Source organism: Opisthocomus hoazin, chromosome 21 (genome assembly GCF_030867145.1).
Source record: "Opisthocomus hoazin isolate bOpiHoa1 chromosome 21, bOpiHoa1.hap1, whole genome shotgun sequence".
NCBI classification, from domain to species: domain Eukaryota; kingdom Metazoa; phylum Chordata; class Aves; order Opisthocomiformes; family Opisthocomidae; genus Opisthocomus; species Opisthocomus hoazin.
The window spans coordinates 16,641,603-16,668,685 of NC_134434.1; the positions used below are offsets into that span (position 1 = coordinate 16,641,603).

A 27,083-nucleotide genomic window follows, 5' to 3' on the forward strand; every position below is an offset into this window, starting at 1 on the left:
CAACCCGCTGCTGCGCTTTCCGGGTGCCCAGCGCCGACCCTCTGGCCTGCTCCGGGATTTGTCCCGGTGGGTGAGCCCCTAATCCAACGAGCGGGGCCAGGAGTTCCAGAAGAGCTGACAATAACCTCTACAAACGCCACAAGCCCCCAGCACCCCACTCTCCCCTCCAGCTTGGCCACCCCTTTAACGTCCCTCTCCCATATTCCCGGGAGCATGAACCACCCGCTCCCAGCACCGTTTCAGCTGGCCCTTGGTGACTGGAACCGGTATCAGGGATGCGAAGTGACTCCCTGCCGAAGAGCCCCTCGCTCCCTGACGGACCCTGTCCCTCAGGTACACATCTGCTGCCGAGCCAGCACAAAAGTAAAATCACGACGACACCCCGCCGCACCTCCCCCGGGATAAAACAGGCGTTTCAGGCACCCGGCCCTCGGCACGTCAGGATGGAAAATTCCCAGCTTGTGCCGGTTCTGCCGTGCGCAGTGTTTGTGCTGTAGTGCTTTTATTTCTGTAAATCCTATTAGCTGGAGGCAAGCCTATAATTAGCAGGGGAAGCCGGCAGCCCTCGAACAATAATCAGGGATGACCTGGCCCTGCACGGGCTGTGCTGCCGATCGCTGGAGCGTCAGGCGGAGCAGGGGCGGCTGGGCAGCTCGGGGAGCGCTTCCCACTGCTGCTGCCTGCGGGTCACACCGCGCAGCAAAGTTACTCGCTCCGTTGGCGGTTCTCTCCGGACTTACTGACTGGGTTTGCGTGCACGGGAAAGGCGAGGCAGGCTGAAGCTGCAGGCTCCGATCCGGGCCGAGGGGTTTGGCCGGGCTGTGAAGGACGGACGCCACCGGGTGAGCTCGGGGCTGATGACCCTGCCGGGGGAACCGAGGGGTCTGGGGTCCCGCGTTGCAGGGCTATGTCCCGGGGTGATCCAGGTGCTGCCTGGAGCTCCTGGGGCAGGGAGTAGAGCCTGGGGCACCTAATCCAGGATGGATGGCCAAGGCTGTGGCTGCAGGCACCCACTCACCCTGCCATGGACCCATCTCGGCTCCGTCGGCGAGTGTGGACGTGGCCTCAGAGTGCGACAGGGGCTCAGCTGTGCCGCTTGTCAGCTGAGCAAGCTACAAAAGGGTGTAAATCCCAGCAGCGTGGCTGTCCCAAGGAGGCGGCCCTGGCTGCCCGCCGTGTCCATGCTGGGGCAGAGAGTCCAGCGCAGGGCTACGAGGATGAGGAGGGGACTGGAGCATCTCTCCTACGAGGAGAGGCTGAGGGAGCTGGGCTTGTTCAGCCTGGAGAAGAGAAGGCTGAGAGGGGACCTTAGAAATGCCTCTAAATATCTGCAGGGTGGGGGTCAGGAGGACGGGGCCAGACTCTTTCCAGTGGTGCCCAGCGACAGGACAAGGGGCAATGGGCACAAACTGAAGCAGAGGAAGCTCCAGCTGAACCCGAGGAAGAACTTCTTCCCTCTGAGGGTGACGGAGCCCTGGCCCAGGCTGCCCAGAGGGGCTGTGGAGTCTCCTTCTCTGGAGATATTCCAGCCCCGCCTGGCCACGGTGCTGTGCAGCCTGCTGTGGGTGACCCTGCTTGGGCAGGGGGTTGGGCTGGGGGACCCACAGAGGGCCCTGCCAGCCCCCACCATGCTGGGATTCTGTAACAGCCGAAGAGTGTGTGCTGGCGGGCTGGGACCCCAGCAGCGAGGGCTGAGAGGGGCTGTAACAGGACACAGAGGGAAAACACAGACCTTCTGCAAAGGGAAATGTTTCTTGCCCCCACAGTACAGGCACAGAAAGACTCCAACTTCAAGTTTAGGTCACAGCAGCAGTCCCTGCCAACCCCGAACATTCCGTGATTCTGTGATTCTGTGGGGCACCGCGGCGCGGGCATGGTGCCCAGCGCTAACTCACGCGCAGCCACGCAGCACCACAGACACGAGAGGGCCGGGCCACAGGCAGCATTCAGCCAGAGGGGTTTGTTCTGCAGCCTCTCGGCTCCCCGCAGCCACCTCGCACCCTGCCTGTCCCTGGACTTGCCGCAGGGCTCTCCCGCCGCTCCCGCTGCCGGGCTTTGCCACGGGCTGGGCGGTGCTGGGCAGGATGCTCAGCCCCATGCCCACAGCCCCTGCTCCAGCCACCCCTGTCCCTCCTCTGTCCCACCGCCCGGACCCACTAGCTGGTCACCGGGCTTTTGTCCCCTGGGTCCCTGGGGCCGGGGCTTTGCCACACGCCCACGGCTGGTGCCAGGCTGCCGGCCCCTGAGCACCGGCCCCAGCTCACAGCATCGGCAGAGCAGCAACGGGGTCACTGTGGGCGGGTGTTTGCTGTATATATATGTATATATATGTATATAAATATACACACACACGTACGTACGGGAGAAGGGTGGCAAGCAGCCTAACCCTGTGTGTGACCAGCAGGTATTTTCGGCAGCTGAGGGTGCTGGATTGGCTGAAACAAAGGGTGCCGAGCCACCGCGGGGGCCAAGCCTGCCCGAACCGAGCCAAGGGCAGCAGGGCAGGAGGAGGAGGAGGATGCCGGCGCTCAGCGCGCTGCCCTTCCTGCAGCCCGTCCGCCTGAGGTCTGCCCGAAGCTCGCCCGGGGGCCAGCGTCGCCACACGCTGCCGGCCAGCGAGTTTCGCTGCCTCGGCCCCGAGGACGCTGTCAGCGTGTTCGAGATCGAGCGGGAAGGTGAGGGGCTGCCCCGGGGGGGTCGTGGCTGCCGGGGTCGGCTGGAGATGCCCTGTCCCTCCCCTCCACCAGTCCCTGCTGCTCCCTGGGGACACGCCACGGTGGCAAAATCCCCACGCGTGTCCTGGTGGGTGATGAGCCAGGGAGCGGGCGGCGATGGGCTGTGGCCAGGCCACCACAGGCTCCCAGCGAGGTGGGGGGGCTGTGGCTGAGGAGGGGGAGACCCACGGCCCCCAGCTCGCCCAGGTGCCCGGGGTGGGGATGGGGGGAGGCAATGCTGGAGAAGGACCGGGTGGGTGGGGAGCAGCTCTCCCTAAGCAGCCCTGCCAGAGGAGGGGGTGGGGGGAGGAAGGATGTCACGCTCTGCCTCCTAATGCAGGGGCACCTTGGGATGCACCCCCAGCAGCCTCCCCCTCCCCTCCATCCCAGGCACCCCCAGCTCCCCTCACTCCGGCACACCCGGCCCATTGCTCCCTCCTCTGCCAAGGGCGAGGCCAGGGGTGCGGGGAGGCAGGGAGGGCTCCTCCCTGCACCCTGGGATCAGCAACGAGAGCGGGGGGCCAGTCCCCGGGGGGCTGGGGGCCGCCTTCGGAGGAGCGGAGCTGCTCCCTGGAGCCATCCCTGGCCCTTCGAGCTCCGTCAGACCCAGCTGGCAGCAGGACACGTGCCACTTCTCCCCATCACATCCCACCTCCCCCCGCCATCGGTGTTGGGGGGGGGTTCGGGTGCCCTCGGTCCCTCTCGCTGTGCTCACCGCCATCCCTCTCCAGCCTTCATATCCGTCTCCGGGGACTGTCCGCTCCACCTGGATGAGATTCGCCACTTTCTGAGCCTGTGTCCGGAGCTCTCCCTCGGCTGGTTTGAGGAAGGGCGGCTCGTGGCGTTCATCATCGGCTCCCTCTGGGACCAGGACAGGCTCAGCCAGGTAAGCGCTGGACCCCGTTCTTCCCAGCCTGTCGCTGGGAGAGGCACGGCCTGAGGAGACGCTCCCCAGCGCCCCGAGGCTACGCACCAGCCTGCGCCCAAGACTCATTGCCACAGGGCTGCCCTGGTGGAAACGAACTTTCTCATTAATTATTTTTACGGACACTCAGTAATTCCCCACAGTATTGATCTTAAAATTCAAAAGCCTGCAGGATGACGGGGGGGAGGTGACGGGGGTCGGCACCGGGACCCTTCTCCCTCGAGGGGAGGACGCGGGCCCTGGCTCACAGGGTGGGGGACCAGGACGGGCCCCCCCGGCCGCGCTAACCCCCGCTCCGCGTCCGCAGGCGGCGCTGACCCTGCACAAGCCGCGGGGCACGGCGGTGCACATCCACGTGCTGGCCGTGCACCGCGCGTCCCGGCAGCAGGGCAAGGGCTCCATCCTCATGTGGCGGTACCTGCAGCACCTGCGCTGCCTGCCCTTCGCCCGCCGCGCCCTGCTCATGTGCGAAGACTTCCTCGTGCCCTTCTACCAGAAGTGCGGCTTCGAGGCGCTGGGGCCCTGCGAGGTGACGGTGGGGGAGCTGGCCTTCGTCGAGATGCAGCACCCCGTGCGGGGTCATGCCTTCATGCGCAGGAACAGCGGCTGCTGAGCCCCCCCGGTGCCCAGAGGCTGCGGCGGTGGGCAAGGGGCTGCGGCCCCTCTCCATCCCCGCCATGGCTACACCTCTTCCCCACCTGGCCCTGGCCACATCTGCCTTCCAGCCACGCCGGCCGGCCCCAGCCCACCCTCCGCACGTCGCAGACCCTCGCTGGGAGGCCAGTCCCAACCAGTCCCCCCCCCAGACCCACGGCTGGCCCAGGACAAGCCGTCTGCACACGCCTCGGGCTGTCGTGAAGCAGCGAATAAAGAGATGGCGGTGATTTTCCAGGCAGCCCCTGTGCGCTCCTGCCCTGCTCCCAGCGTCACCTCGCGCCGACAGCCGGAGCGGGGGCACCGGCCAGCGCCGGGAGCCACCCAGCACCCAGCGGCGTCTCGGCTCTGGGGGAGACGCGGCAAATTCAGTCCCAGGTCACTCAGCGAAGGGCGAGAGACGGGCAGGGGTGGCTCTGCCCGCGGGCAGGCTCAGGAGGGTCTTTTTGCTCCAGGCATTCGGCTTCCCCTTCCGCTGGAGACTCTCCCAGCCCTGTCCCCCTCCCAGGGAGGGGTCTGAGGGGTACCGGGGGACAGCGCAGCCCCGCACTCCCCAGCGCTCCCAGCTCTGCCCCTCTCCCGCCCATCACCGAAACAGCCAGAACCCCCTCAAAGTGCTGCGTCACCACGCCCGGGAAGGGAGAAAAGGCCTCGTGCGTCTCATTAAATACAGGTAGAAATTTATTAAGGGGGCAAAAAAACCCCGCAGCTTTTAAAAAAAGTATCAAAAAGAGACAAATGAGGTGAAGTGTTCGTCTTTGGCTGGAGCAGGGACGGAGCGGGGCTGAAAACTGGCCCGTGGTAGAGGGAGGGATGGAGGGAGGGACGGAAGGAGGGACGGAAGGAGGGATGGAGGGAGGGATGGAGGGACGCAGGGCCCCCGAGCTCCTGGGCTCACCCCAAGAGCAGCTGTGGACAGAAGGAGCTGAGCTCCCAGCCCTTGAAGACCATCCCAGGACATCCTGGCTGGGGGCTTCACACCCCCCGCCTTTAACAGCCTGGGGGCTGAGGCCCACCAGCACCGAAGCAACACACGGGAGGGGAGAGCCAGCCCAGCACCAGCCCGGGTCCGACCCGGCCCCGCAGCGTCACCGGCCCGGGAAGGGCCTGCCTTCGCGCCGAGCCGGTGGGACGGACGGGAGATGCTGGGAGCAGCAGCCCAGGGCTGGGGCCAGGCCTCGGGCGGGAAGGGGGAAGGCGACGGCCCCCAGCCCGCACCCCTCTGTCCAGCACGGTTTGGGGAGGGGGGACACACGACCTGGGTCTCTACACCCAGGAGAAGGGAGCTTGCGGGGACTCGAGGCAGCAGCGAAAGGTGGGAGACCCGATGGTTTCCCAAGGGGGCCGCGGGCTTCGGAGCAGCCACACAAACCCCCCAGGTGCTTTTCTCTGTGCCTGCCTCCCAGAACAGGCACCACAAAGACAGCACATGCCGCTCCTCTGCTGCCAAAAAGCGAATTTCACTGAAACAGGGAGAAAAGCAGCCTCCCTGTGCCAAGCCCTGCCTCTCCACGGAGCGAGGAGCCCAGCTGGGGAAGCCCAAGCCTTCTTCCACGGCCTCAGTGGAGCACCAGATGCGAGAGGGAGACTGAAAAACACCTTCGAAGCCCAGCTCTGCACACCTCGGAGCCGCAGCAGAGGCCCCGGGGAGCCCAAAGCTGGGGAAATCCTGGGGCCAAGGAGCTGCGGATGAAAAAGCCCTGCCCCGGCGAAACGGGGGGTTGTGTTCACAGTGTGAGCTGCAGCGCCGGGGCACGGGGGTGGGACAGGCAGGAGACCCGGGCAGCGTCAGCCCCGGGCCCAGCGCCCAGCCTGCCCGTGGACACAGCCAAACCCCTCTCCCCTCGGCCCCTTCCCCACGCAGGCAGCAGCCGGGTCGGTCCCCAAACCCTGGGCCTTTTCAGCACCGAGCGGCAGCGCCGACGGGGTGCGAGGCAGGGCTGGCTCCAGGCCCGCTCCCCACTGCTTCCTCAGCATCTCAGAGGGGTGACCCCAGACCCGCCAGCCCCGGGGACACCGCCGTGCCCAGGACCTGCCCCATGCCGCCGGCTGGCGAAGCCCCACGCCGCGGAGAGCGTGGCTGCTGGCCCCAGCCCCGCCGCGGGGTCAGTGCAGGACCTGCTCCAGGTCGTACTTCTCGCAGAACTTGCTGGTGAAGGGCAGGCAGGTGAGGTACTCCACCCAGCGCCAGTTCACGGGGCAGACGTAGAGCCAGACCACCAGCGAGGCGAAGAGCCCCACGAAGACCAGCAAGGAGACGATGATCATGGCTCGCTTGCGGTACTTGTCTACCGTGCCGAAGGTGATGTAGGGCAGGAAGGCGAAGGAGAGGAGGAGGCCGCTGAGGAAGCCGAAGAGGTGAGCGATGTTATCGATCCACGGCAAGAGGCCACAGACGAAGAGGAAGAGGACGATGCCGAAGAGGTTGAGGAAGGCTTTCCAGGGTTTCTCCAGCACTTGCCAGCTCTGGAAGAGCTCCACAAAGAGGCAGGCCAGCAAGCCGAACTGGGACCCGGCAGGGCCCACCTGCGGGGACAGGGGAAGTCGTGGCCGGACCCTGTGCACGTCACCCCGGACACGTCCCCATGTCCCCAGGGACGGTCTCGTCCCCTCGCAACACGCGTCCGGCTCCGGCAGCCCTCCGAGGGCGGCACCCCGCGCGTGCGGGGCCCGGGGCGGCAGCCCTGGCACGGGAGGAAGAGGAGGGGAGCACGCCAGCAGCGCTTCTGCAGAGCCGGTGCTTTCAGTGACTCAGCAGCCAGGCAGCAACCCCCCGGCCCCCCCAGCCACAGCCCCCACCCCGTCCGGGGGATCAGGGCGCTTGGCGTGATCTCATTTAAAGCCGGGACGGGTTTCGCCGCCAGATTAGCCATCTGCCCGCCTGGGGACCCTGCACGCGCACCGACACGTGGCGACACGGGACCCATGCGACACGTGCGAACCCCACACGTGGGGCAGAGACATCCCCCCCCCCACCGTGAGGGCACCAGCCTCCCACACCCCCCCCAGCAAAACCTGCCGGGGGCTGAGAGCTCTGTGCTGACGGCTGCAGCCCCCTCCCCAAACCTCCGATGCGAATGGGGCGGGGAGGGGGTCCTTTGGTGCCCGGGGAGCTGGCTGGGCTGGGGGTGACGCGGCAGAGCCCCCCCAGCCCTCACCTCCGCCCTGTATGGCAGGAAGATGGCACTGGCCAGATTGCCCGTGATGCCGCTGAGGATGAAAATGATGGAGATGCGATGCCAGCCGGCCAGCTTCTCCAGGTCCCTCAGCACCGTCATCTGGAAAGTCACCGACACCAGGCAGTGGATGATGCTGGGGGGAGAGGCCCTGTGTCAGCGACCCGAGCCCTGCCCGAGCTTCAAGAGAGATGAGGGGCTACTGGAGAGAGTCCAGCGGAGGGCTACGAGGATGAGGAGGGGACTGGAGCATCTCTCCTACGAGGAGAGGCTGAGGGAGCTGGGCTTGTTCAGCCTGGAGAAGAGAAGGCTGAGAGGGGACCTTAGAAATGCCAATAAATATCTGCAGGGTGGGGGTCAGGAGGACGGGGCCAGACTCTTTCCAGTGGTGCCCAGCGACAGGACAAGGGGCAACGGGCACAAACTGAAGCAGAGGAAGCTCCAGCTGAACACGAGGAAGAACTTCTTCCCTCTGAGGGTGCCGGAGCCCTGGCCCAGGCTGCCCAGGGAGGCTGTGGAGTCTCCTTCTCTGGAGATATTCCAGCCCCGCCTGGCCACGGTGCTGTGCAGCCTGCTCTGGGTGACCCTGCTTGGGCAGGGGGTTGGGCTGGGTGACCACAGAGGTCCCTGCCAACCCCCAACATTCTGTGATTCTGTGATTCTGAGCCCTTGCCCAGCCCCCCCCTGCTGCCTGGTGGGCATGACACATCTTCCAAACCCCCCTCCACCGATGTGTTGCAGTCTGGGGGTGCCCTCCCGTCTCCTCTCCCAACCCACCAGCGACCGCAGACCACCCCACCGGGCGCTGGGGTCCCGCGCTCACCCGGCGTGCAGGAACAGGGACAGCCACAGGCGGTAGAACTGGTCGGGGACCTCGGGGTTGAGGAAGGGCAGGAGGCCGCAGACCTCGTCCAGGCAGTGCACCTGCGAAGGCGGGCCGGGCTGGGGGGCGGCGGGGCCCCAGCCCACCCCCCAGCGCCGCAGGGAGCAAAGGCTGGGTTGCAGGGGTGCGCGGCTGGCGATGCCACGTCTCAGCTGAGGGGGGGACCCTGGGCGGTGTGGGGCACCCGCACTGCCCCGGTGCTGGCGAGGGAGCAGCCGAGCATCCCCGGGAGACGCTGGCGGGCTGCTTTCCTGCCCGGGACGCGCCTTTCCCAGGGACACCGGGGCTGCCCGGGTGAGGCTGGCTCTGGCCCTGTTTCCCCCGGCGAGGCGGGCACGCAGCGGCAGCAGGAGCCCAGCCAAGCGCCGGGAAAGCCCCTGCCCGGGCATTCCCCCTGCTGGCACCCATTCCAACCACCTCCCAGGATGCGGTCAAACCCTCCGGCACCGGCGCGGCGATGCGCAGCCGGCTGCTCGTGCCGACCGCCTCGCGCGTCCCCGGCGCCGCTCACCTGCGAGCAGAGCGTCGCTTCCTCGTGGAAGTACCCGTGCATGAACTCGCAGTACTCCCGCGTCGTGATCTCACAGCTGGGCACAGGGCAGGCAGCGAGCTCGCTGGGGGCACGGCTCGCTCCCCGCTCCCCCGAGCATCCCCCTCCGGCCCCGGTCCTGCCGCCACTGCGCTTCCCACCCCCTGAGGGTCCGCGACCTCCCTCTCCCCCTGGACAGGACACTACTGGGGCAGGAGCAGGCAGCAGCGCGGAGAGTGGAGCCGAGCCCGGGCCGGGTGCCCCCTGGCCGCGACCCACCTGCCCTTGGTGCCGATGCAGCAGGGCCGGCCCTTGATCTGGCAGTCCATGTGGGCGAGGCCGGTGTGGTTGGTTTTGGTCTCGTAGGTGCAGATCTGCGGGCAGGAGGGAGAGGAGCCACAGTCAGGGTCCGGTCACGGGCTCTCCCCGCAGCCCCCTGCCCGGCTCGCCGCCCCCCACCCCCCGCGGAGGCTGCTGCTGCTGTGCCACCCGCCTCGCCGCGGCACCGGGCGCTTACCGGCCACCTGGTGATGTCGTCTGGCCACACGTGGGGTGGGTTGGAGGCCGGCTCCTCGCACGTCCTGGCCGGGGAGGGGGGGGTCAGGCTGGGTTCCCCCCCGGCACATCCCTCCCTGCAGACCATTAACCCCCCTTGGGCACCGACAGCCCCTGGCTCCGGAGGGTCCCTGCACCTCGCCGTACTAACACCCCCCCCGCAGCACCTTCTGCAGGTGACCCCCCCGGCACTCGCACCCGCCGGACAACCCCACGGACACCCCCTGGCAGCCCCAGCCACCCCAGCACGGCCCCAGTGAACCCCACGGACACCCACTGGCAGCCCCAGCCACCCCAGCTCGGCCCCAGTGGCGTCACCCACCGCTGCCCATGCTCAGCACAGGCCCCTCCGCTGTCTCCCCACCGATTCCCCCTCCCTCCTCGCCCTCCGATGGCACGCAAGAGCCCCCCGCCCCTGGGCCGAGGGGATCCGGGGTGCCCGGGCTGGCAGCGCAGCCCCGCGCAGCCCCTCGGCCGCGTCCCGCACGCAGCCGGGCGATGCCCGCATCTCCCCAGCCCGCACCCGTACCTGGGGTCCTGGTGACACACAGCCCCCGACGCCCGCCTCTCGCCCGAGCCCCCGGCCGGCGCGTTGGTGCCCGGCCACTTGATGAACGTTGCCAGCGTCTCCTGCGGGGAGGGCGCAGAGGCTCAGAGCATGGCGGGGCGCAGACGGCTTCCCCCGGCTCCCCGGGGTCTCCCGGCTCTTCCCGGTGCGCGCGGCGGCGGCACGCACCGAGCAGTCCTGCGGCAGGGTCTGGATGCAGCCCGAGTTGTCGTTCTGGACGCAGCAGCCGGAGCCGCGCTCCCGGTCCCGCTCGCGCTGGATCAGCCGCTCCACCTGCGGATCCTTCCGGATGCAGGGCGAGAACTTGGCTCCCAGGTGGATCAGGTCGATCTGGGCGGGAGACACCGGTCCAGGCGCAGCTCCGTGCCCCAGCCGGCACCTCCCCTCGCTCCAGCTGCCCCGGGGCAGAGCTCGGGAGCAGCACGGGGTCCCCACGGGCGACGGCCTCTCCGGGGGGGGAAGGCGGGTGGGACGAGGACGGGGTCTCTGCCGACCACCCCGCTGTGACGCTGCAGCTCTGGGGGGCACGGCTGAGCCCCCCGCCCGGGCTGGGACCGGGCAGCGGGTCCCAGAGGGACAGGGGCACTGAGCAGCAGTGGGACGAGGGGTGACGTCTCCCCGGGGAGGGAGCACCCCGGGTACCCTCTCGGGCAGGGCAGGGGGAGCAGCGGCTGCGGAGGGCAGAGCCCAGGGCCGGGGGTCCAGCAGAGCCCTTACCGAGCTGGGCCCGATCCAGAAGTTTTCCTGCTGGATGTACTTGACGCTCTCGTAGACACCCTTGTTCCTCAGCACCTGCCAAGCCAGGCCAGGGTCACCTCCCGGCGAGGGGGCCGGCCGGGCGCAGCCCCCTCTTCCTCCGCTCCCGGGGGGCTGAGCAGCCCCTCCACCCGAGGGAAGGGCGGCTGGGTCCCACCAGTGACGCACAAGGGCAGGGGACGGTGGCTCTGCTGCAGAGCCGGCACGCTCCGCGCTGGCACGCGCGCTGCTGCCGCACGCTGCTGCTCGCCCCGCGGCCGCGGACCCCCCGCGCCGGCCGGTGAACGGAGCCTCGCAAGCAGCGGGAGCCGGCAGCGCCCCAGGGTGCTCCCAGCCCCAGCAGGGAGCACGACGGCGTGGGACGCTGGTGGTCACGGTCCCCCCGGGAAGGCGGACGCCCGCTCTTCTCTCCCGCCTGGGCGCTGCGGGAGGCAGCAGCCGGCTGCGGGCTCCCAGGATTAACCGCAGCAGGGGCATCCCCGCGGCAGGGTGCTCAGAGCACCCCTGGAGTCCCCTCGGCAGCTGGCTGGCTGCCGTGTCAGAGCCGGACACATCACCAGAGAGCCGGGAGGGGACGGCCCTGCAGCTCTCAGACTTACTAACTCTGTCGTCACGTGCTGGGCGAAGCCGATGGGGGCGATGCCGTAGGTGCCAATGACCAGCAAGGTGATGAGGATGTGGACAAAGGTGATCCAGTAGGTGAAATACGGCCTGCAGAGGACAGGACTCGACACCCGAGCAGCCCAAGGGTGGCTGGGCAAAGGGACACCGCAGCCCCCCAAACCCTGATGCCCAAGCATCGAGGGGGGACGTGCATCTGAGCTCCAGCCGGGGAGCCCTGAGGAGCCCCGTGCCCACCCCAGTCCCCCCGGCCGCCCCTCACCGGTGGCTGTCGGTGATCTCCAGCTGCGACTGCACGATGCTGCTCAGGCTGCGGCGGTACGTCCTGTTCAGCCACTTCCCCACCACCCCCAGCCCGTAGTAGCGTTTCTTGCGGTCGAAGGCGAAGTGCTTCACTTTGGAAGCGATGCGTCTGCCTCGCTGGGGAGCCGGGCCACCGCCGGCAGAGGCCGAAGCGAGCCGGGCACCCTCGCGCCTGCCGAGAGAGGAGAAACCCATCGCGCCCGCCGGAAGGGGCCCGCTGAGAAACACCCGACGTGCATCCCCATGGCCGCGCCCCGGGGCTGGGGCAGGGACGAGGGCTAAGGGCACCTCTTGGCTTCATCTTCCGAGGAGCCCACCGAAGTGCCCCGTGCCCCACGGCAGGGACAGCTGGGGACACCGCCCTGACTGCCACAGGGGACCTGGCACTCACGGGGTGGGCTGCTCCACCTCGGGGGACACCTGGGCGTCCTCCCCCACCGGGTGCATCCGCAGATAGGTGGCCGATAGAGGCGGCGACTCGAAGACATCATCGGGCATGGAGTACATCTCGTCGTGCATGTCCATCTGGAAGGAGGACGCAGACGTGTTCTCGGACCTGTGCAACGGGTGAGAAACCTTCCCCCGGCCCAGCGCGCCCACCCCGGCTCCAGCCAGCCCCGAGCCCGGGGAGGGGGATCCCCCCCCACCTCCCACTACCCGCACGTCGCAGGGTGCGAGATGCGCCCAGGACGGCGGCGCTGCTCCCTGCCACCCCCGAGGAGCACCCCCGGGACCGGGGCTCCGCAGCGCCAGGCACGGCGGCCACCGAGGCCCCTGCTCCCGGGGCAGGGTGAAGCACCAACACGGGGGTGCCCGTCAGAGCCCCGCTCCGCGTCCAGCCCCCGCGCAGGGCACCGGGACCCCTCCCCGCTCCAGCGGCTGGCGTGGAACTGCGCTTGCCTTACTGAAGAAGGACGAGTCGAGGGTGTCGGCAGCGTCCACCATGTCCTCGTCCATGAAGCTGGGGTACAAGAAGCTCCTCTTGTTGCTCCTTTGCTTGGGAGCCAGCGGCTCCAGGACAGAGCGTCCCTTTGGCAGGGGAAGTAAATGAGGGTGAGAAACCAGAAGCCCCCCCAATTCTGGCAGCACCGAGGGTTTCTCGTAGCCTCCCTCCCCAAAGCCATGTGGCAAGCGTCAAATCCCAGCTGGCTGCTCCATCCCCTGCGTGGGAAGGGCAGGCAGCAGGAGCTGGCACCAGATGCTGCCCTTAGGTCCCGAGAGCCAGCGCTGGACCATGACTAGGTCAGTCAGCTCAGCAAGGGAACTCTGAACCCCCTGTTTGGTGTCAGTCCCAGAACCCCGACCCCAAGGCTCGCCCAGGGCCCCCCAGGGGCTAGGAAGCCACCGGAGACGCTTCCCCTGCAGTAAAACATCTCCCGGCTCCTCAGCAGTGAAACCCAGAAGCTGCTTTTCTCTAGGGATGCCGTGCAAGGTGGTTCCACTTTGGTGGCCCAATATTCACCAAAACTTCTCTTTTTAAGTAGAGTTCAGGGTAAAAACCACCACCCTCCCCCCTCAAACCTGGCCTGGTGAGACCGCGATCTCCGTGCAAAGCAAAAAGCCAAGAAGCAGACGATGGGCGAGGGACGGAGCTGAAACCCGAGTCAGGGAGACGACGGCCCCCTCCCAGCTCCCCAGAACTCACCCGGAGCAGGGCTGCGGCCGCCTTGAAGCTCATGTGGGCGACGGACTCCCTCTTCCTGCGCGGCGGGCGGCCGTGGCCCGAGCGGATGCTGTTGAAGGACGCCAAGGAGACGACGCCGGGGGTGAGCGGGGTCAGGACGTGGTGGGGCGTGTGGGGACGGTCCGTCTCGTCGGGATGGCGGAAGGGACGGCCCCTGGCCAGCGGGTCCACGATCTGGAGGAGGGAAGAGGCGTCGGTGCCGGGAGAGCAAGGCTGGGAGCCAGACCCCGCGCCCCGAGCTCTACCTTGGGCATCTTGGCTGGCTTGGGCGACTCGGTGCCTTGGAAGGAGGGCACCTCCTGGCTGGGCAGCTCCACGTCGCGGTAGGCAGGCTTCAGCTTGCCGTATCTCATGCTGCAGTGCTGCAAGCTCTTGCGTTGCCACTGCTGCCGCTTGCCCTCCCAGTCGCTGCTGACGCCAAACCATTGCGCCGTGCCCCTGGACACACGGCGGGCACGCTCGTCAGCCAGCTGGTCCCCCCACCCCGCGTACCCCCATCCCGCCCGGGCATCCCCGCCGCTGGGGGTTTGGGGCGGGATGCCTCCGTTCAGCCCACGGCAGGGCAGCTTTGACCCGGCTGCGGGTCCCTGGGAAGGGGAAGGGGTGCTGCGGAGGGGTCACTGGCCTTTGGGTCTCTCTGGAGAGGTTACTCCATCAAGACTTGCACCTTGCACGGGACACTGCACCCGCTCTGGGCTGCGGCAGGCGTCCAGCTCAAGGTGCTTCTGAAGATCACACACAAATGGGGCAGAGACATTTTCCCAAGGTGCAAAACCACGGTTTGAATCGACACCAAACCGTACCGCTGCAGGATTGTCCCAGGCAGGCACCAGTGAGCCAAAGCAACGCTGCGGGAAACTCTCCGGGCTGGTCTTTTCCACGCCCCAACTCTCCATCCCCACCCCAAGTCCCCAGCCGGTACCCAGAGGCACAACCCCCGGACGGGGACCGAGGGACCCCTCCGGTGACCCGGCCACCGCCGCCGCCTGCCCGCCCTCGCGCCGCCGCCCCCCGGCCCTCACTTGCGGATGCTCTGGGACAGGGAAGTCTGCCGGCGGAAGCCGGGCCGGCGCTCCGAGCCCTCGGATCCCTTCGTGCGGGGCTCCTGCAGGCTCTTGCTCTTTCGGTAGACGGGGACCCTGGAGGGCTGCAGAGCGGGGCGTTAGGGACAGGATGGCGCGGGGGTCCCCCAGGGCGGCAGCCCCCCAGGCCCAGCGCGGGACGGACTCAGCTCCCCACCCGTCGCTCACCTCCTTGCGGGCGCCGTCCTCCTCCGCCTCCCGGGGGGGGATGACAATGGAGAGGTTGGGGGGCTTCTTGCTCTGCAGGCGGCTGCTGCCGGAGCGGCTGCCCCCGTTCCTGTCGGCGGCTGACATCTCGGGCCAGCAGCGGCTGCCAGGCTGGGGGGGTGCAAGGAGTCCGTGAGCGGGGAACAGATCTCGTGTGCGGGGAAAGGCTGGGTCCTCACCAGGTGGGATCTCACCAGCCTCGGGCGCCCATGTCGCTGAGACCTCACCACCCAGCCCGGCTGCTGCACCCCCAAAACCCACACCCCCCTCCCCACGCTTGGGTGGACGGGAGGGCTTCCACCACCCACTTGCTCCCAGTCCCCTGAGACCACCAGCAGCACCCCTTCACCTCCCAGGAGCAGAGCATGGGATGGCAGAGGCGACGGGGTCAGAGCGTCCTCACCACCCCGGCGCGTGCCTGCGGGACCCCCAGGTCTCACACCCCGTCGGACGCACGGCAGCCACGGCGCGGATCCCTGCGAGCCGGGCGCAGGCCCACGGCCCTCAGCTGCGGCTCTCGGACGCGGGGGCATCGGCCCCAGGGCTCGGCGCAGTGAAGGAGCCGAGGGGGGATTGCAGGCGCTCGGGGGGGTCTGCAAAGAGCAGATCCCCATCTCCAGGCGTCCCACGGGCTCCGCGGCTGCCACCCACCCGCACCGAGTCGGAGCCTGGAGCCCGGCAGCGCCGCCGGCTGCAGAACCCCAGCTCGGCCCGCGGGCCTGGCCCCCTCCCCAGCCTCGCACCCTGGTCGGCTCCGCACGCTGATTGTGGCCCCCGGCCCCTCTGCGGCCCCCGGCCCTGCAGCCCCTTCCCCAAGCAGGAGCCAGGCACAGGGGCAGCTCCACAGCTCCCCCAGCACCCCGAGTCCCGAGCCGGACCCCCCACGCAGACGCCTCCACAAGCCAAGCCTGGCTTCAGGAGCGCGGGCACCCATGGGAGCCGCTCGCCGGGGATGCGGGAGTCCCGTCCCGCACCCGCTCCCCGGGGACACGGCAGCCCGGAGCCAGCGGCGCTGGACGGCATCGCTGCCCTGCGCAGCCCCTGGGCCGGATGAGAGCCCGCTGCGCCCGCCCTGCGCTGTCAGCACGGCGCGGGCCGGCGGGGTCCGGCCGGGCAGGGACGCGGCGAGGCGTGGGGACACGCGAGACACCTCGGTGGCAGGGGAACCCGAGCGGCGGCTGCGCGGAGACCCCTCCGACGAGGGGCACCAGCAGCTGCGGCGGCGGCTGGGCAGGGTCCTCAGTCCCAGGTTACCCCTGCCGCTCCCCAGCCTCGGCAGTCGATCGGCTCACGGTGGGGGTCCGGGTGGGAAGATGCGAGGAAGCCGGCACGCAGACGGCACGAGGGCCAGGCCATACGTGGCTGGAGGCAGCACCCCGGCACGCTGCCTGCCCCCCCTCCTCCCCAGAGGCACCGGAGCACCCTCGGGTGCTGCCTCACCCCTCACTGCCGCTGAGCACAGCGCTGGGAGCAACCAGCCCCTGAACGACTCCTGGGGGCACGGCCAGCGCCGGTCCCCGCCGGGGTCTCCCTACCTCATGTGAGTGGCAGGGAGACGGCAAACACTCACAGCAGCCTTCCTCTTCCTCTTCCTCCTCCTCCTCTGTCCTTCACGCCTGGGAGCCCCGCGGCATGGCCGAACTCCTCCTGCCTCACCTGGAGGGGAGAGAGGCCGCAATGCAGAGCCAGGCGCGGGAAGGCAGGCGAGGGCTGCCGGAGCATCCCGGGCAGGGAGAGCCCCGCGGCTCCCCGGGCCGGGGCTGCCGGAGGCCGGACACCCGGAGGAGAAGCCCTTCGCAGCGACGCACCTTGCTCCGAGGCAGGGGCACCGCAGGGAGCAGGCGGGGAGTTTGTGCCCGCTGCTGCCAGGTGAAGCTCTTGGGAACCACGACACCCGCGAAGAGCGGGCACCCAACGCGAGTGCCCTGCCGAGGTATTTAACAGCTGCTAAGCTGGGAGAACGCCAGCCGGGCAGCCCGGCCCCAGCAAGCAAAACTTTCCATCCCGCTGGAGACGCTGCTTGTTTTGCTCCCAGGGCAGCCAGCACCGAGCTCGAGATGCCAGCTGCTCCGGGGAGCTGGGCACGGGAACGGACTGGGGATGGCGTGAGCCCCCGCACACAGAATCACAGAATGTTGGGGGTTGGCAGGGCCCTCTGTGGGTCCCCCAGCCCAACCCCCTGCCCAAGCAGGGTCACCCACAGCAGGCTGCACAGGACCTTGTCCAGGCGGGGCTGGAATATCTCCAGAGAAGGAGACTCCACAGCCTCCCTGGGCAGCCTGGGCCAGGGCTCCGGCACCCTCAGAGGGAAGAAGTTCTTCCTCGGGTTCAGCTGGAGCTTCCTCTGCTTCAGTTTGTGCCCGTTGCCCCTTGTCCTGTCGCTGGGCACCACTGGAAAGAGTCTGGCCCCGTCCTCCTGACCCCCACCCTGCAGATATTTGTAGGCATTTCTAAGGTCCCCTCGCAGCCTTCTCTTCTCCAGGCTGAACAAGCCCAGCTCCCTCAGCCTCTCCTTGTAGGAGAGATGCTCCAGTCCCCTCCTCATCCTCGTAGCCCTGCGCTGGACTCTCTCCAGCAGCTCCTCATCTTTCTTGAGCTGGGGAGCCTGCACCCTCCTTCACCCCCCGGGAACGGCCACCAGCGGCAGGGCCCGACACCGGCAGAAGCGCAGAAATTGGAGCCAAACTGCATCGTGCAGAGGTGCAAAAGCACGTGGTGCCCTTGCGGGGCCCTGCTCTTACACCCCCGGCCCAAAATCCCGTCCCTAATTGCTCCCACCAGGCCCCGGGCAGCCCCGGCAAGGACCTGGCGAAGCGGGCTGGCAGCTGACGGAAAAGCCCGGTCCCCCTCCCCACGCCGCACGCGACGGAGCCGGCCGTGGGCGAGGTGATGCAGCGCCCGGGGAGCTGGCATGGCCCGGGGGCCCGCTGGTCCTCAGGGAGCCCCAGCCGGGTCCCCAGGCGCCCGGGGTGGACCGGGTGGCTCTGCCTTGGGGACAGGAAAGGGAAGCAAGAGGCGATGTGCTGAGCTGGCGCTGGGGGGGGACAGCTGCACGCACGCCCTGCCGTGGGGACAAGGGGTGACAGCAGAGGGGGGGTGACAGACATGGGACTTGGCACCCACAAGCACGGCCGGAGCTTGGCAGGAGCTGTGCTTCCAGCTGGAAGAAGGGTCCCAGGGCAGAACACTGTTACTCCAACCTGGAAAAGGTCCCCAGGGAGAGAGAAAAACGCACTGGGGACGCTGCCACCAGCCCTGGGAGAGCGAAAAACAGGGTTGGAGGTTGGTCCCCTGGTCTGGTCCTTCACCATCATCATCTTCCTTCGCAAAGCTGTCGTGTTCACCGAAGCTCGCCAAAGCCCGACACCCAGCAGCGAGGGGCACTGCCCTTGTCCCAGCAACACGCGGGTGAAGCCCCCCACCCCCCCTAAGAGGGCAGGCGTGTGTGGGGCACTGGTGAGCAACTGGGACGAGGTTTTAGTCGTTAACGAGGCGAGGCCCAGGGAGGGTGACCAGGGCTGGCTCCCAGCGCCAGCCCCGGGCTGAATCACGGCAGACGCTGACCCAGGGAAGCACGCCCAAAGAAGAAAGTGATGGAAAAAGCGAGATGGCTCGTACCAGGCTTCGCCACGGGGCACGCCGGGACGCTCGCAGCAACGCCGAGGGACAAGGCCAGGCGGCAACCCGCGGCGCAGAGATGGGGACAGCCAAGCACAACCATCACACAAGACACCAGCGACAACCCTGCAGCGCAGCGCCGTGGGAGGGGGACGCAGGCCGCGCGCCGCGGGCGCAGGGGGCTCAGAGAAGGGTGGGGAGCGCTCTCCCCGAGCCGCCGGCGTTCCCAGCGCCGGCACACGAGCGCGCCAGGCTAGCGCGGTTACGCCGGGAGCAGGAAGCAGCGCTGGGGTGCAGGGCCCTTGCGCGCACCCATCGCCCTGAGCACCACACGGCCCTGCTCTTCCTTCTCCGCAGGGGGGCAAGAAGGGGGTCAGCGATGCGGTGGAGCCCCCGGAACACCCCCGCCGCCATGACCCCGCTCGCCTCCGGGCACCCGTCAGGCAGAGCGTGCCGCTGCCCAGAAACCATCCACAGGCGCCTCGCAGCCCTGGCTCCACGCTGGAGCCTCGTTGAAAGGGGCTCCTGGTTATGAAGAGCCCCGGATGGGGAGGTCGATGGGCCCAACCGCTCCGAGCACCGAGCCCCTGCGGCCTCGTACCCGGGCAGAGGACCCCGAGCACCCCCCCAGCACCTTCCCGCTCTGCTGGTCCCGCCCCGGGAGCTCCTCACCACGGCCCAGCCGCCGGCCCCGGCCCGAGAGCAGCAGCCCAGCCCGACAGCTCGAGGAACGCAAAGATGATCTTGGGCGGGGGGGGGGAAACTACTGCAGGGACTGGGAGCTCAGCATCTTCACGTTTTTCTTTCTTCTCACACAGTCCAGACCTGCGCATGTCTCGGTCCCGGGTAAGCGCCCGCACGGGGGGTCCTGGTGAGCACGGACCCCCACCCCGAGATGCCGCCAGGCCCTGCCTGCCGCCGCCCCCCGCGCAGCCACTGGCTTTCCCTGCTTGGAGCATTTCAGCTTTTTTTGAAAGGCCAAAACGCACTTTACGGCCCTGCTGCAGGCACCCTCCCGTCCCCGCGGCGCAGAACCCCCCAGCCCACAGCCACTCCACACCCTGGCACCACGACACCCGGCTGCTTCCCCCCCCACCCCGAGCAGGCAGCTCCATCCCCCCCCCTCTGTGCGCCAACCCCACCGCAGCGGGGCCGGCCGGCGAACCTGCGAGACGCACGGTTTCGCTCGGAGTCCAGAGGAGGAACCGCTGTGTTTCAGGGGGTATTTTAAGCTACCCCCCCCCCCCCCTCCCCGCCGAGGCGTGCGGTCGGCACCGACACCTGCAGCAGCCTTGATCCCCGTCTCCAGCGCGGCTGCCGGGGCGGCGAGACGGAGTTGGGATGCCCGAGCGGGTCCCCGGGGCGCAGGCAGCCGCCACGCACCTCGCCCGCGCTGCCGTTGGGAAATCCGCTTCCATTTTCCGCCGTCGCGCAGGACGTTGGGCAACCGCCGCGGGTCTGCCCAGCGCGGGTGAGCTCGGGGCGCGCGGCACGGCCTGGAAGGAAGCCGAACCCCGCGGGAGGTGGAGGCGGGAGGGGGCTGCGCTGGGTGCTGCTGAGAGAGGGGCCGCGGGCAGGGCCCCGCGGGGACGGGCAGCGCGGGCGGTGGGTGCGTGGCTGCTCGCAGGGCTGCACGGGGCGGCCATGTGCTGGGCCCCCCCGCTGCAAGGGCTCCGTCGCCGGGCCAGGGCCCCCCGGATTCCTCCGCGGGGTCTGGGAGCGGGTGGAAAGAGCCAGGCAGAGCCCGTTTCCCACCTTCATTAACCATTACCAGTGCAAGGACCCCCCCGGCACAGCGAGCGCCGGCACCCGAAGGCTCCCCAGCCCGCGGGGTGGGCGGCGGTGAGCCGGGGTCCCTCTGCGGCGCTGCCCACCCGCCCCACACCTCCCTGCTCGCCCTTCCCGGGGGGTCCACATGCCCTCGCAGCAAAATAACCCCAACGCGGCGGCACCGCACGAACCTGCTCCGCTTCCCGGGGCGGCGACACCCCGGCCGGGGCGGCGGGTGCTGCCGGAGGGGCCGGGGCTGCACAGGGGGACCCCCAGCCCGCCGGCCCCTTCCCCGCGCCGAGCAGCAGACGCGCACGGGGAGGCCTGGAGTCACCCCAGCGGCTCCGGGGAGAGCAAAGGGCCAAAGTCTCTGCGGGCAGCGAGGGCGGCCGCAGCGGTGGAAGCGGCCAGGGGCCGGCTGCGCCCCGGCAGCCGCGCAGCCAGGGCTGCAGCGCTCTCCAGACCCCGGGGCAGCTCTTTTCCAGGCACCGCACCAATCCCCAGGCGACCGGCGTTGATTTAACTTGGGTTTATCTAAGAACTGAGTAACTACTCAGAGCTACTCTGACTCCCTGCTAGCTGAGCCGAAACACGGGGTGAACGGGGACGATGGTGGGAGCATTCCCGTCCCGGCTGCGCCTTCTGGAAGGGGCCGAGGGGTCCCAGGTCATCATCTTCCCAGCAACAGAACAAACTAAACACCCCACCGTTTAAAACTGCATATCAAAGAGTTTTGTACAAACAGCACTGTGGGTCAAGAGGCAGAGTATGGAGCGAGGAGGAGGATACTCAGCGGAGGCCCAGGTGCGGACACAGACATGGCTCTGCAGGCTAGCTCTGACTGCAGGGCTCCTGAGGCGACGCTTAGGGCGCGAGTGGCACACGTGACTTGGCTTTGAATGGCCTCAAGCTGCGTCAGGGGAGGTTCAGATCGGATATTAGGAAATATGTCTTTACTGAAAGAGCAGTCAGGCATTGGGCCAGGCTGCCCAGGGCAGTGGGGGAGTCCCCATCTCTGGAGGGGTTCAAAAAATGTGTAGAGGTGGCACTTCAGAAGGCTGTGCTGCCATTCAGCGTGACCTGGACAGGCTGGAGAGTTGGGCAGAGAGGAACCTGATGAGGTTCAACAAGGGCAAGGGCAGGGTCCTGCCCCTGGGGAGGAACAACCCCAGGCACCAGGACAGGCTGGGGCGGACCTGCTGGAGAGCAGCTCTGCGGAGAGGGACTGGGAGTGCTGGGGGACGACAGGGTGACCATGAGCCAGCAGCGTGCCCTGGGTGCCAAGAAGGCCAACGGGATCCTGGGGTGCATGAGGAGGAGTGTGGGCAGCAGTGTGAGGGAGGTTCTCCTGCCCCTCTGCTCTGCCCTGGGGAGGCCCCATCTGCAGTGCTGGGTCCAGTGCCGGGCTCCCCAGTTCAAGAGAGATGAGGAGCTACTGGAGAGAGTCCAGCGCAGGGCTGCGAGGATGAGGAGGGGACTGGAGCATCTCTCCTACGAGGAGAGGCTGAGGGAGCTGGACTTGTTCAGCCTGGAGAAGAGACGGCTGAGAGGGGACCTTCGAAATGCTGATAAATATCTGCAGGGTGGGGGTCAGGAGGACGGGGCCAGACTCTTTCCAGTGGTGCCCAGTGACAGGACAAGGGGCAACGGGCACAAACTGAAGCAGAGGAAGCTCCAGCTGAACCCGAGGAAGAACTTCTTCCCTCTGAGGGTGCCGGAGCCCTGGCCCAGGCTGCCCAGGGAGGCTGTGGAGTCTCCTTCTCTGGAGATATTCCAGCCCCGCCTGGCCGCGGTGCTGTGCAGCCTGCTCTGGGTGACCCTGCTTGGGCAGGGGGTTGGGCTGGGGGACCCACAGAGGGCCCTTCCAACTCCTGCCATGCTGGGATTCTGTGATTCTGGGATTCAGGACATGGTTTAGCAGGCATGGGGGTGTTGGGGTGATGGTTGGACTTGATGATCTGAGAGGTCTTTTCCAACCTTAATGATTCAGTGATTCCCCCAGGTGAGGGGAGGGCACCCTGCCTGCAGTTCAGCTGCCTGTGAGCCCCACGCCTCGGGTCGTCACCGAGTTCATTCTCGCTTCCCTCTTCAAAGCAGAATTCTTGGTGTGAAGGAGGATGGGGATGGGGGGGGAGGTACATTTCTTCCTCTGCTTCTTCTGCAAAACACTCACTCTGACAGCAACGCTTGGCGCGATGGCTCAGGCTGGACTCGCAGGCTTCCCCACCCTCCAGTGCCCGTTTGGGCGAGCACCCAGCCGCCCGGAGCAGCACTGGGCTGGGAAGGGCAGCCCCGTGTTTGCAGAGGGTCCCCCCGCCGCGCGGGACACAGCCACGGCGCTCGGCCCCGCGCACCCGTTCGGCTGAGCCCAGGCACAAGGGCAGCCCCGGGCCGGCGGCAGGGCGATGCCCCTCGCCTGAAGCTCCCTATCGCCGGGGACAGGCTCCTTATCTCCACGCAGCCATGTGCCACGCGGCTGCGCGCCCCGCCAGCCCCCGAGCAAAGGGAGGGTCCGGGTGGACGCCCGCGCCCGCCGTCGATCCCCGCCCCGGGGCCAGCAGCTCCCCGAGAAGAGGGGACCAGGACTTTGCGGCGTCCCTTCGTGCCGTGGACGCTGGTGGCATCTCTGCTGGCGCTGGGCCGGGGGCTGCCCCTCGGACCCTCCATTCCTCTGCCCTCCAGCCACCCCTGCAAAGGAGAGATGCTCCAGTCCCCTCCTCATCCTCGTAGCCCTCCGCTGGACTCTCTCCAGTAGCTCCTCATCTTTCTTGAAGTAGGGAGCCCAGCACTGGACCCAGCACTGCAGATGGGGCCTCCCCAGGGCAGTGCAGAGGGGGAGGAGAACCTCCCTCGCCCTGCTGCCCACACTCCTCCTCATGCACCCCAGGAGACCATCAGCACCCAGGGCACGCTGCTGGCTCAGCAGCAGAGCTCGGCTGAGCGGGTCACCGCAGGGCTGGACACCCAGCACAGAGACCCTGGCCCCTGCCCTGGGCGACTTCTCCGTCCCACCCGACGGCAGCAGACAGGGAAAGCGCTGAGGAGTGTCACTGGGCACCGGCCCTGCTCCCCCCAGCCCCGCGCCCTCCGCAGCCCCCGGCTCCATGGGTGCCGAGCAAGCCGGTTCGCATCCGCGCTCCCCCCTCTCGGGGCACGGCCACCGCGGCGAGTCCTGCACTGGCGGCTGCGCAGACTCCCCTCGAGGCCACGAGCAGCGAGTTTCACCGGAGACCTTCGCGCTGACTCATCTGTGGCATTTCACAGCTGGGGAAACTGAGGCACAGCACTCAGTTCAGACCCCCTGCTTCCCACCCCCCCGCTGCCCCGGCAGGCCGGGAGCTGGTCCCTTCCCCGGGCAGCTTGTGAGGGCCCCGATAAAGTCCCTACAGCTCCCCCAGATTTCAGTTACCGGAGGGCGAGGGAGGAGGGGGAAGCGCCCGCATGCGAACCCCCCGCGTGCTGGATTTCCACACGGGGTGCAGGCTGCCCCCCTGCCCTCCCGAGACCCCTGTCCGGGGGCTGCCGCGCCCCGCGCTAAGGCCACCTGCACCCCACGACGCCAGCCCTGGGGGTGCAGGTCCCCGAGGACGAGGGGACACCGGGGTCCTGCGCGGTGGCCAAGCAGAGGGCAGGGCTGGTCCCGGGGCCCCCCGGCACGGGGACCTTCCCCAAGGCACCCTCCCTGGGTCCATCCCCCACCCCAAACGCCCACTGAGAGCACCGCCGACCGACGGCTTTTCGGTTTGTTTTTCCAGAAATGAGGATTTGAAGGGACAGACAGGGGCCTGGTGCCACACGCACCGGCACATGCACAGCTCCCAGGGCTGGCTCGGAGGCCGGGAAGCCACCACGCGCACGGCACCGCACGCTCCCGAGCGACCTCACAGCGAACAGGCCCCGTGCCCGTCCCCCCCCTCGCCGGGCACCTCCCGGCCCCGCAGGGCAGCGGGCACCCGCGGTCCCCAGATAAACAGCTCGTCAACAAAACAAGAGTTTATGATCCCGTCACTGTGGGCTCATATAGATTTCAGTAATTAGTAATCAGCCTTCGCTAACTGAGTCCTTCGGTGCCAAGCCCACGCTCGCTCCTCCGGTCCCCGCGGGGCTCCCAGCGCCCGTGGGAAATGCGGACACATCTCGGGAGCGCCGTGCCGGCGCGGGCAGCTCCCGCACAGCGAGCAAGGGGCAGCGGGAGCGGGAGAAGGACAAGCGCCCTGCTCGCAGGGCACAGCACGCTGCCACGGACGCTGCAGGACGTGGGACCAGGGCTCCCACCACGCCCACCGGCCGGTTCTCCATCACCTGTCCCCGCTTTCTTTGGTGGCGATGGCTGGCTTGACCCCGAGCTCATCCTGGGGGTTGTTTTTGATCGGGACCAACAACCCAAGGGAAGAAATAAGGATGTGTGGGGGTTCCCTCGGGTTCACTGGAGCAGTATCCAAGGCAAGAAGATGCACGACCAGCGGAGCCACGTGCTCATCTCCCAGCCCGGCACAGCCAAATGCCACAAACGCCGCCCGAAGCCCCCAGCTCCCCCGAGGAGGGATGCCCCGGCCAGCTCCCTTCCCCACCCGACCCCCACCCCCAGCCTCCCAGCCACTCTCCCAGCACCGACCGGTCCTCCCACCGGCATCCACGGACACGCCGCGGCGGCACCGCTCTCCTGGCACGCGTGGAACACGCCAAGCGCTCGCACGCGCACCCGAGAGCGACGCCAGGCTGGGCGCCGTCTCGCAGACCTTGCCCCGGCGCAGCTGCTGGGTGCCAAACCCCGCTCCCCGCTGCGCTTCGGCCTTCCTCGCCCCCCCGGTGCCGCTCCCAGCGCGGCTGCGGCGCTGCCAGGGAGAGCCCCGGGGCGGAAGCGGGGAGGCCGCCAAGGCTCGCTGCGGTCACCAGCAACCAGGACGAACCGGGCAGAAGGTGGACTCCAGGTGCTGATCGCCCCGCTGACTGCCAAGGAGCCCGGAACGGCACGGGCCAGCAGGCGCAGCCGGCCGCGGTGCAGGGCCCGCGGAGGGGGCAGAGCAGGCAGGGGCGGCCCTGGCGTCTCCAGCGCTCGGCTGCTGCTGGACCCTCAGCTCGGAGGCTGGGGAGTCTCCTTCTCTGGAGATATTCCAGCCCCGCCTGGCCGCGGTGCTGTGCAGCCTGCGCTGGGTGACCCTGCTTGGGCAGGGGGTTGGGCTGGGGGACCCACAGAGGGCCCTGCCAGCCCCTGCCATGCTGGGATCCTGGGATTCTGTGAGGCAGAGGATGCGCGGCCGGAGGGCACGGTGGAGCGAGCCGAGCCCGGCAGCATCTCCCCGCTCGGGAGGCGGGGGGTGGGCTCCCAGACCCCCCCGCCGGGCTGACGCGCTGCAGGCCCTGAGCTCACCCTGGAAATCCCCGGGAGTGACCATCCGGACCCCGGCGGGAGGGCGGCCCGGCTCGCCGCGGCGGGAAGGGTGACACCGCGCTGGGGAGGAAGGCAGGCGCTTCCTCCCGCCGCAGGGACCCAGCAGCCACCACGCAGCCCCCCGGGTGCCCCCGCAGAGCGCGGGGAGCTGAGCAAGAGCCGCGGGGTCTCAGCGGGGAGCAGCAGAGCCTCGGCCGCTGCGGGCCAGCCCCGGGTGGGCAGGAGCAGGGCCCGGCCTCGCCCCTCTGCCCCGAGACCGCCGAGGGCCCGCAGCCGAGAGCCGGCTGGCCAAACCCTCCGCACCCGGCATCGCTCTGCTCCCGGCAGGGTGCGCGGACGGACGCGGGATGACCGGCTGCGCTCGGCGGGTCCCGCTCGCTGGCAGCGCTCACCGCCGCGGGCAGCACGTGCCAGGGCCCCCGGACCACGACGCCGGCGGGCTGCAAGGCAGCAGCAGGGGCTCGGAGGCCGCTGCCAGCCCCGCTCGCTCGCCCGGCGAGGGGAAACCCCACGGAACACAACCGAAACCGCCCGCTCGCCGGGCCAGCAGCTCGCAGGAGGCTGGGGCTCTCCTCCCCGGCCTGGGCAGGGTCACCCCGCCGGGGCGCGCAGCCCCTTCCCCGGGAGGAGGAGGAGGAGGAGGAGGAGGAGGAGGAGGAGGAAGAGGAGGAAGAGGAGGAAGAGGAGGAAGAGGAGGAAGAGGAGGAAGAGGAGGAAGAGGAGGAAGAGGAGGAAGAGGAGGGTGACCCCCCCCCGTCCGCCGGGGAGGGCGCGGGCACAGCCACAGCCTGGGCAGGGGGACCCGCGCCGCCCCCCCGGCCCCGGCAAGGCTCCCCGGGGCGGGGGCGGGGGCAGGCGCCCACCGCAGCGGGGCCGGTAGCGGGGCCGGTGCCCGGGGGGGGCGGAGGAGGAAGCCGGCGGGACGCGGCCGGTCCCACAGCAGCAAGGGGCGGGCGGGCGGGCGGGCACGAGGCGAGCGGCGCCGCGCGGACCCACCGGGAACCCCCCCCCCCCCCGCTCCCCCCGCGGTCCCCCCCGGCCCCGCTCACCTCGGCGCACTCCCGGGCCCGGGCCCGGCCCCGCCGGCACCGGCTGCCGCCTCCACCTGGGCCGGGCGGGGCTTCCTGGGGGCGGGGCCTCTCGGGGGCGGGGCCTCCGCTGGGGGCGGGGCCTCCTCCCGGGGTCCGCCCCGCAGAGCGCCCGCCCGCGGTGTGACGCGTGGGTTCTGCGCCGGTCCCCGCCCCGCCGGCCCCCGCCGAGCGCCGCGGCGCCGGGGCGGACCGAGCTCCTGCGGCCTCCGGCGGGGCCCCGCCGGCACCGGGAGCTGCGAGGGACGGGCGCTGCTGGGACCGGCTGGCAGTGGGACCGCGCGCTGCTCGGGCTGGGCGCCGTCAGCACTGGGCAGCACTGGGACCAGGCTCTGTTCAGACCGGTCTCCATTAGGACCGGGCTCTGTTCAGACCGGTCTCCATTAGGACCGGGCTCTGTTCAGACCGGTCTCCATTAGGACCGGGCTCTGTTAGGACCGGTCACCGTTAGGACCCGGCTGTTTGCACTGCTCCACAGCAGCCTCTCGCTCGGCTTCCCCACCCCTGCGGAGGGGAGGGGGTGCCAGCAGGAGCTGGGGGGCTGGAGAGGGACCCTCC

The 27,083-nt window shown here is 69.0% G+C and overlaps 2 protein-coding genes across 3 annotated transcripts; one reads left to right on the forward strand and one right to left on the reverse strand.

Moving 5' to 3' along the window:
* The first annotated feature begins 2,515 nt into the window (after positions 1–2,515).
* On the forward strand, positions 2,516–4,446 carry AANAT (aralkylamine N-acetyltransferase). Its single transcript, XM_075441072.1, has 3 exons — positions 2,516–2,675; positions 3,446–3,600; positions 3,947–4,446. Exons 1-3 carry the CDS (start codon positions 2,519–2,521, stop codon positions 4,250–4,252), a joined length of 618 nt encoding a protein of 205 aa, XP_075297187.1. The 5' UTR covers positions 2,516–2,518; the 3' UTR covers positions 4,253–4,446.
* A 1,742-nt stretch (positions 4,447–6,188) lies between these two features.
* RHBDF2 (rhomboid 5 homolog 2) lies at positions 6,189–26,564 on the reverse strand. 2 transcript variants are annotated; one of them, XM_075440941.1, is made up of 19 exons: positions 26,487–26,564; positions 16,193–16,313; positions 14,619–14,768; positions 14,391–14,515; positions 13,614–13,806; positions 13,330–13,542; positions 12,585–12,713; positions 12,076–12,209; positions 11,644–11,856; positions 11,360–11,471; positions 10,722–10,796; positions 10,173–10,334; positions 9,966–10,066; positions 9,399–9,462; positions 9,161–9,255; positions 8,864–8,939; positions 8,293–8,393; positions 7,452–7,605; positions 6,189–6,819 (listed from the first exon to the last, which is right to left on the reverse strand). In XM_075440941.1, the coding sequence occupies exons 3-19, from the start codon at positions 14,742–14,744 to the stop codon at positions 6,400–6,402; spliced, it is 2,493 nt and encodes an 830-aa protein (XP_075297056.1). In that variant the 5' UTR covers positions 14,745–14,768; positions 16,193–16,313; positions 26,487–26,564; the 3' UTR covers positions 6,189–6,399. The 2 variants fall into 2 exon arrangements, with proteins under 2 accessions (XP_075297056.1, XP_075297055.1); XM_075440940.1 differs by having other exon boundaries at positions 9,399–9,513.
* Positions 26,565–27,083: the final 519 nt, after the last annotated feature.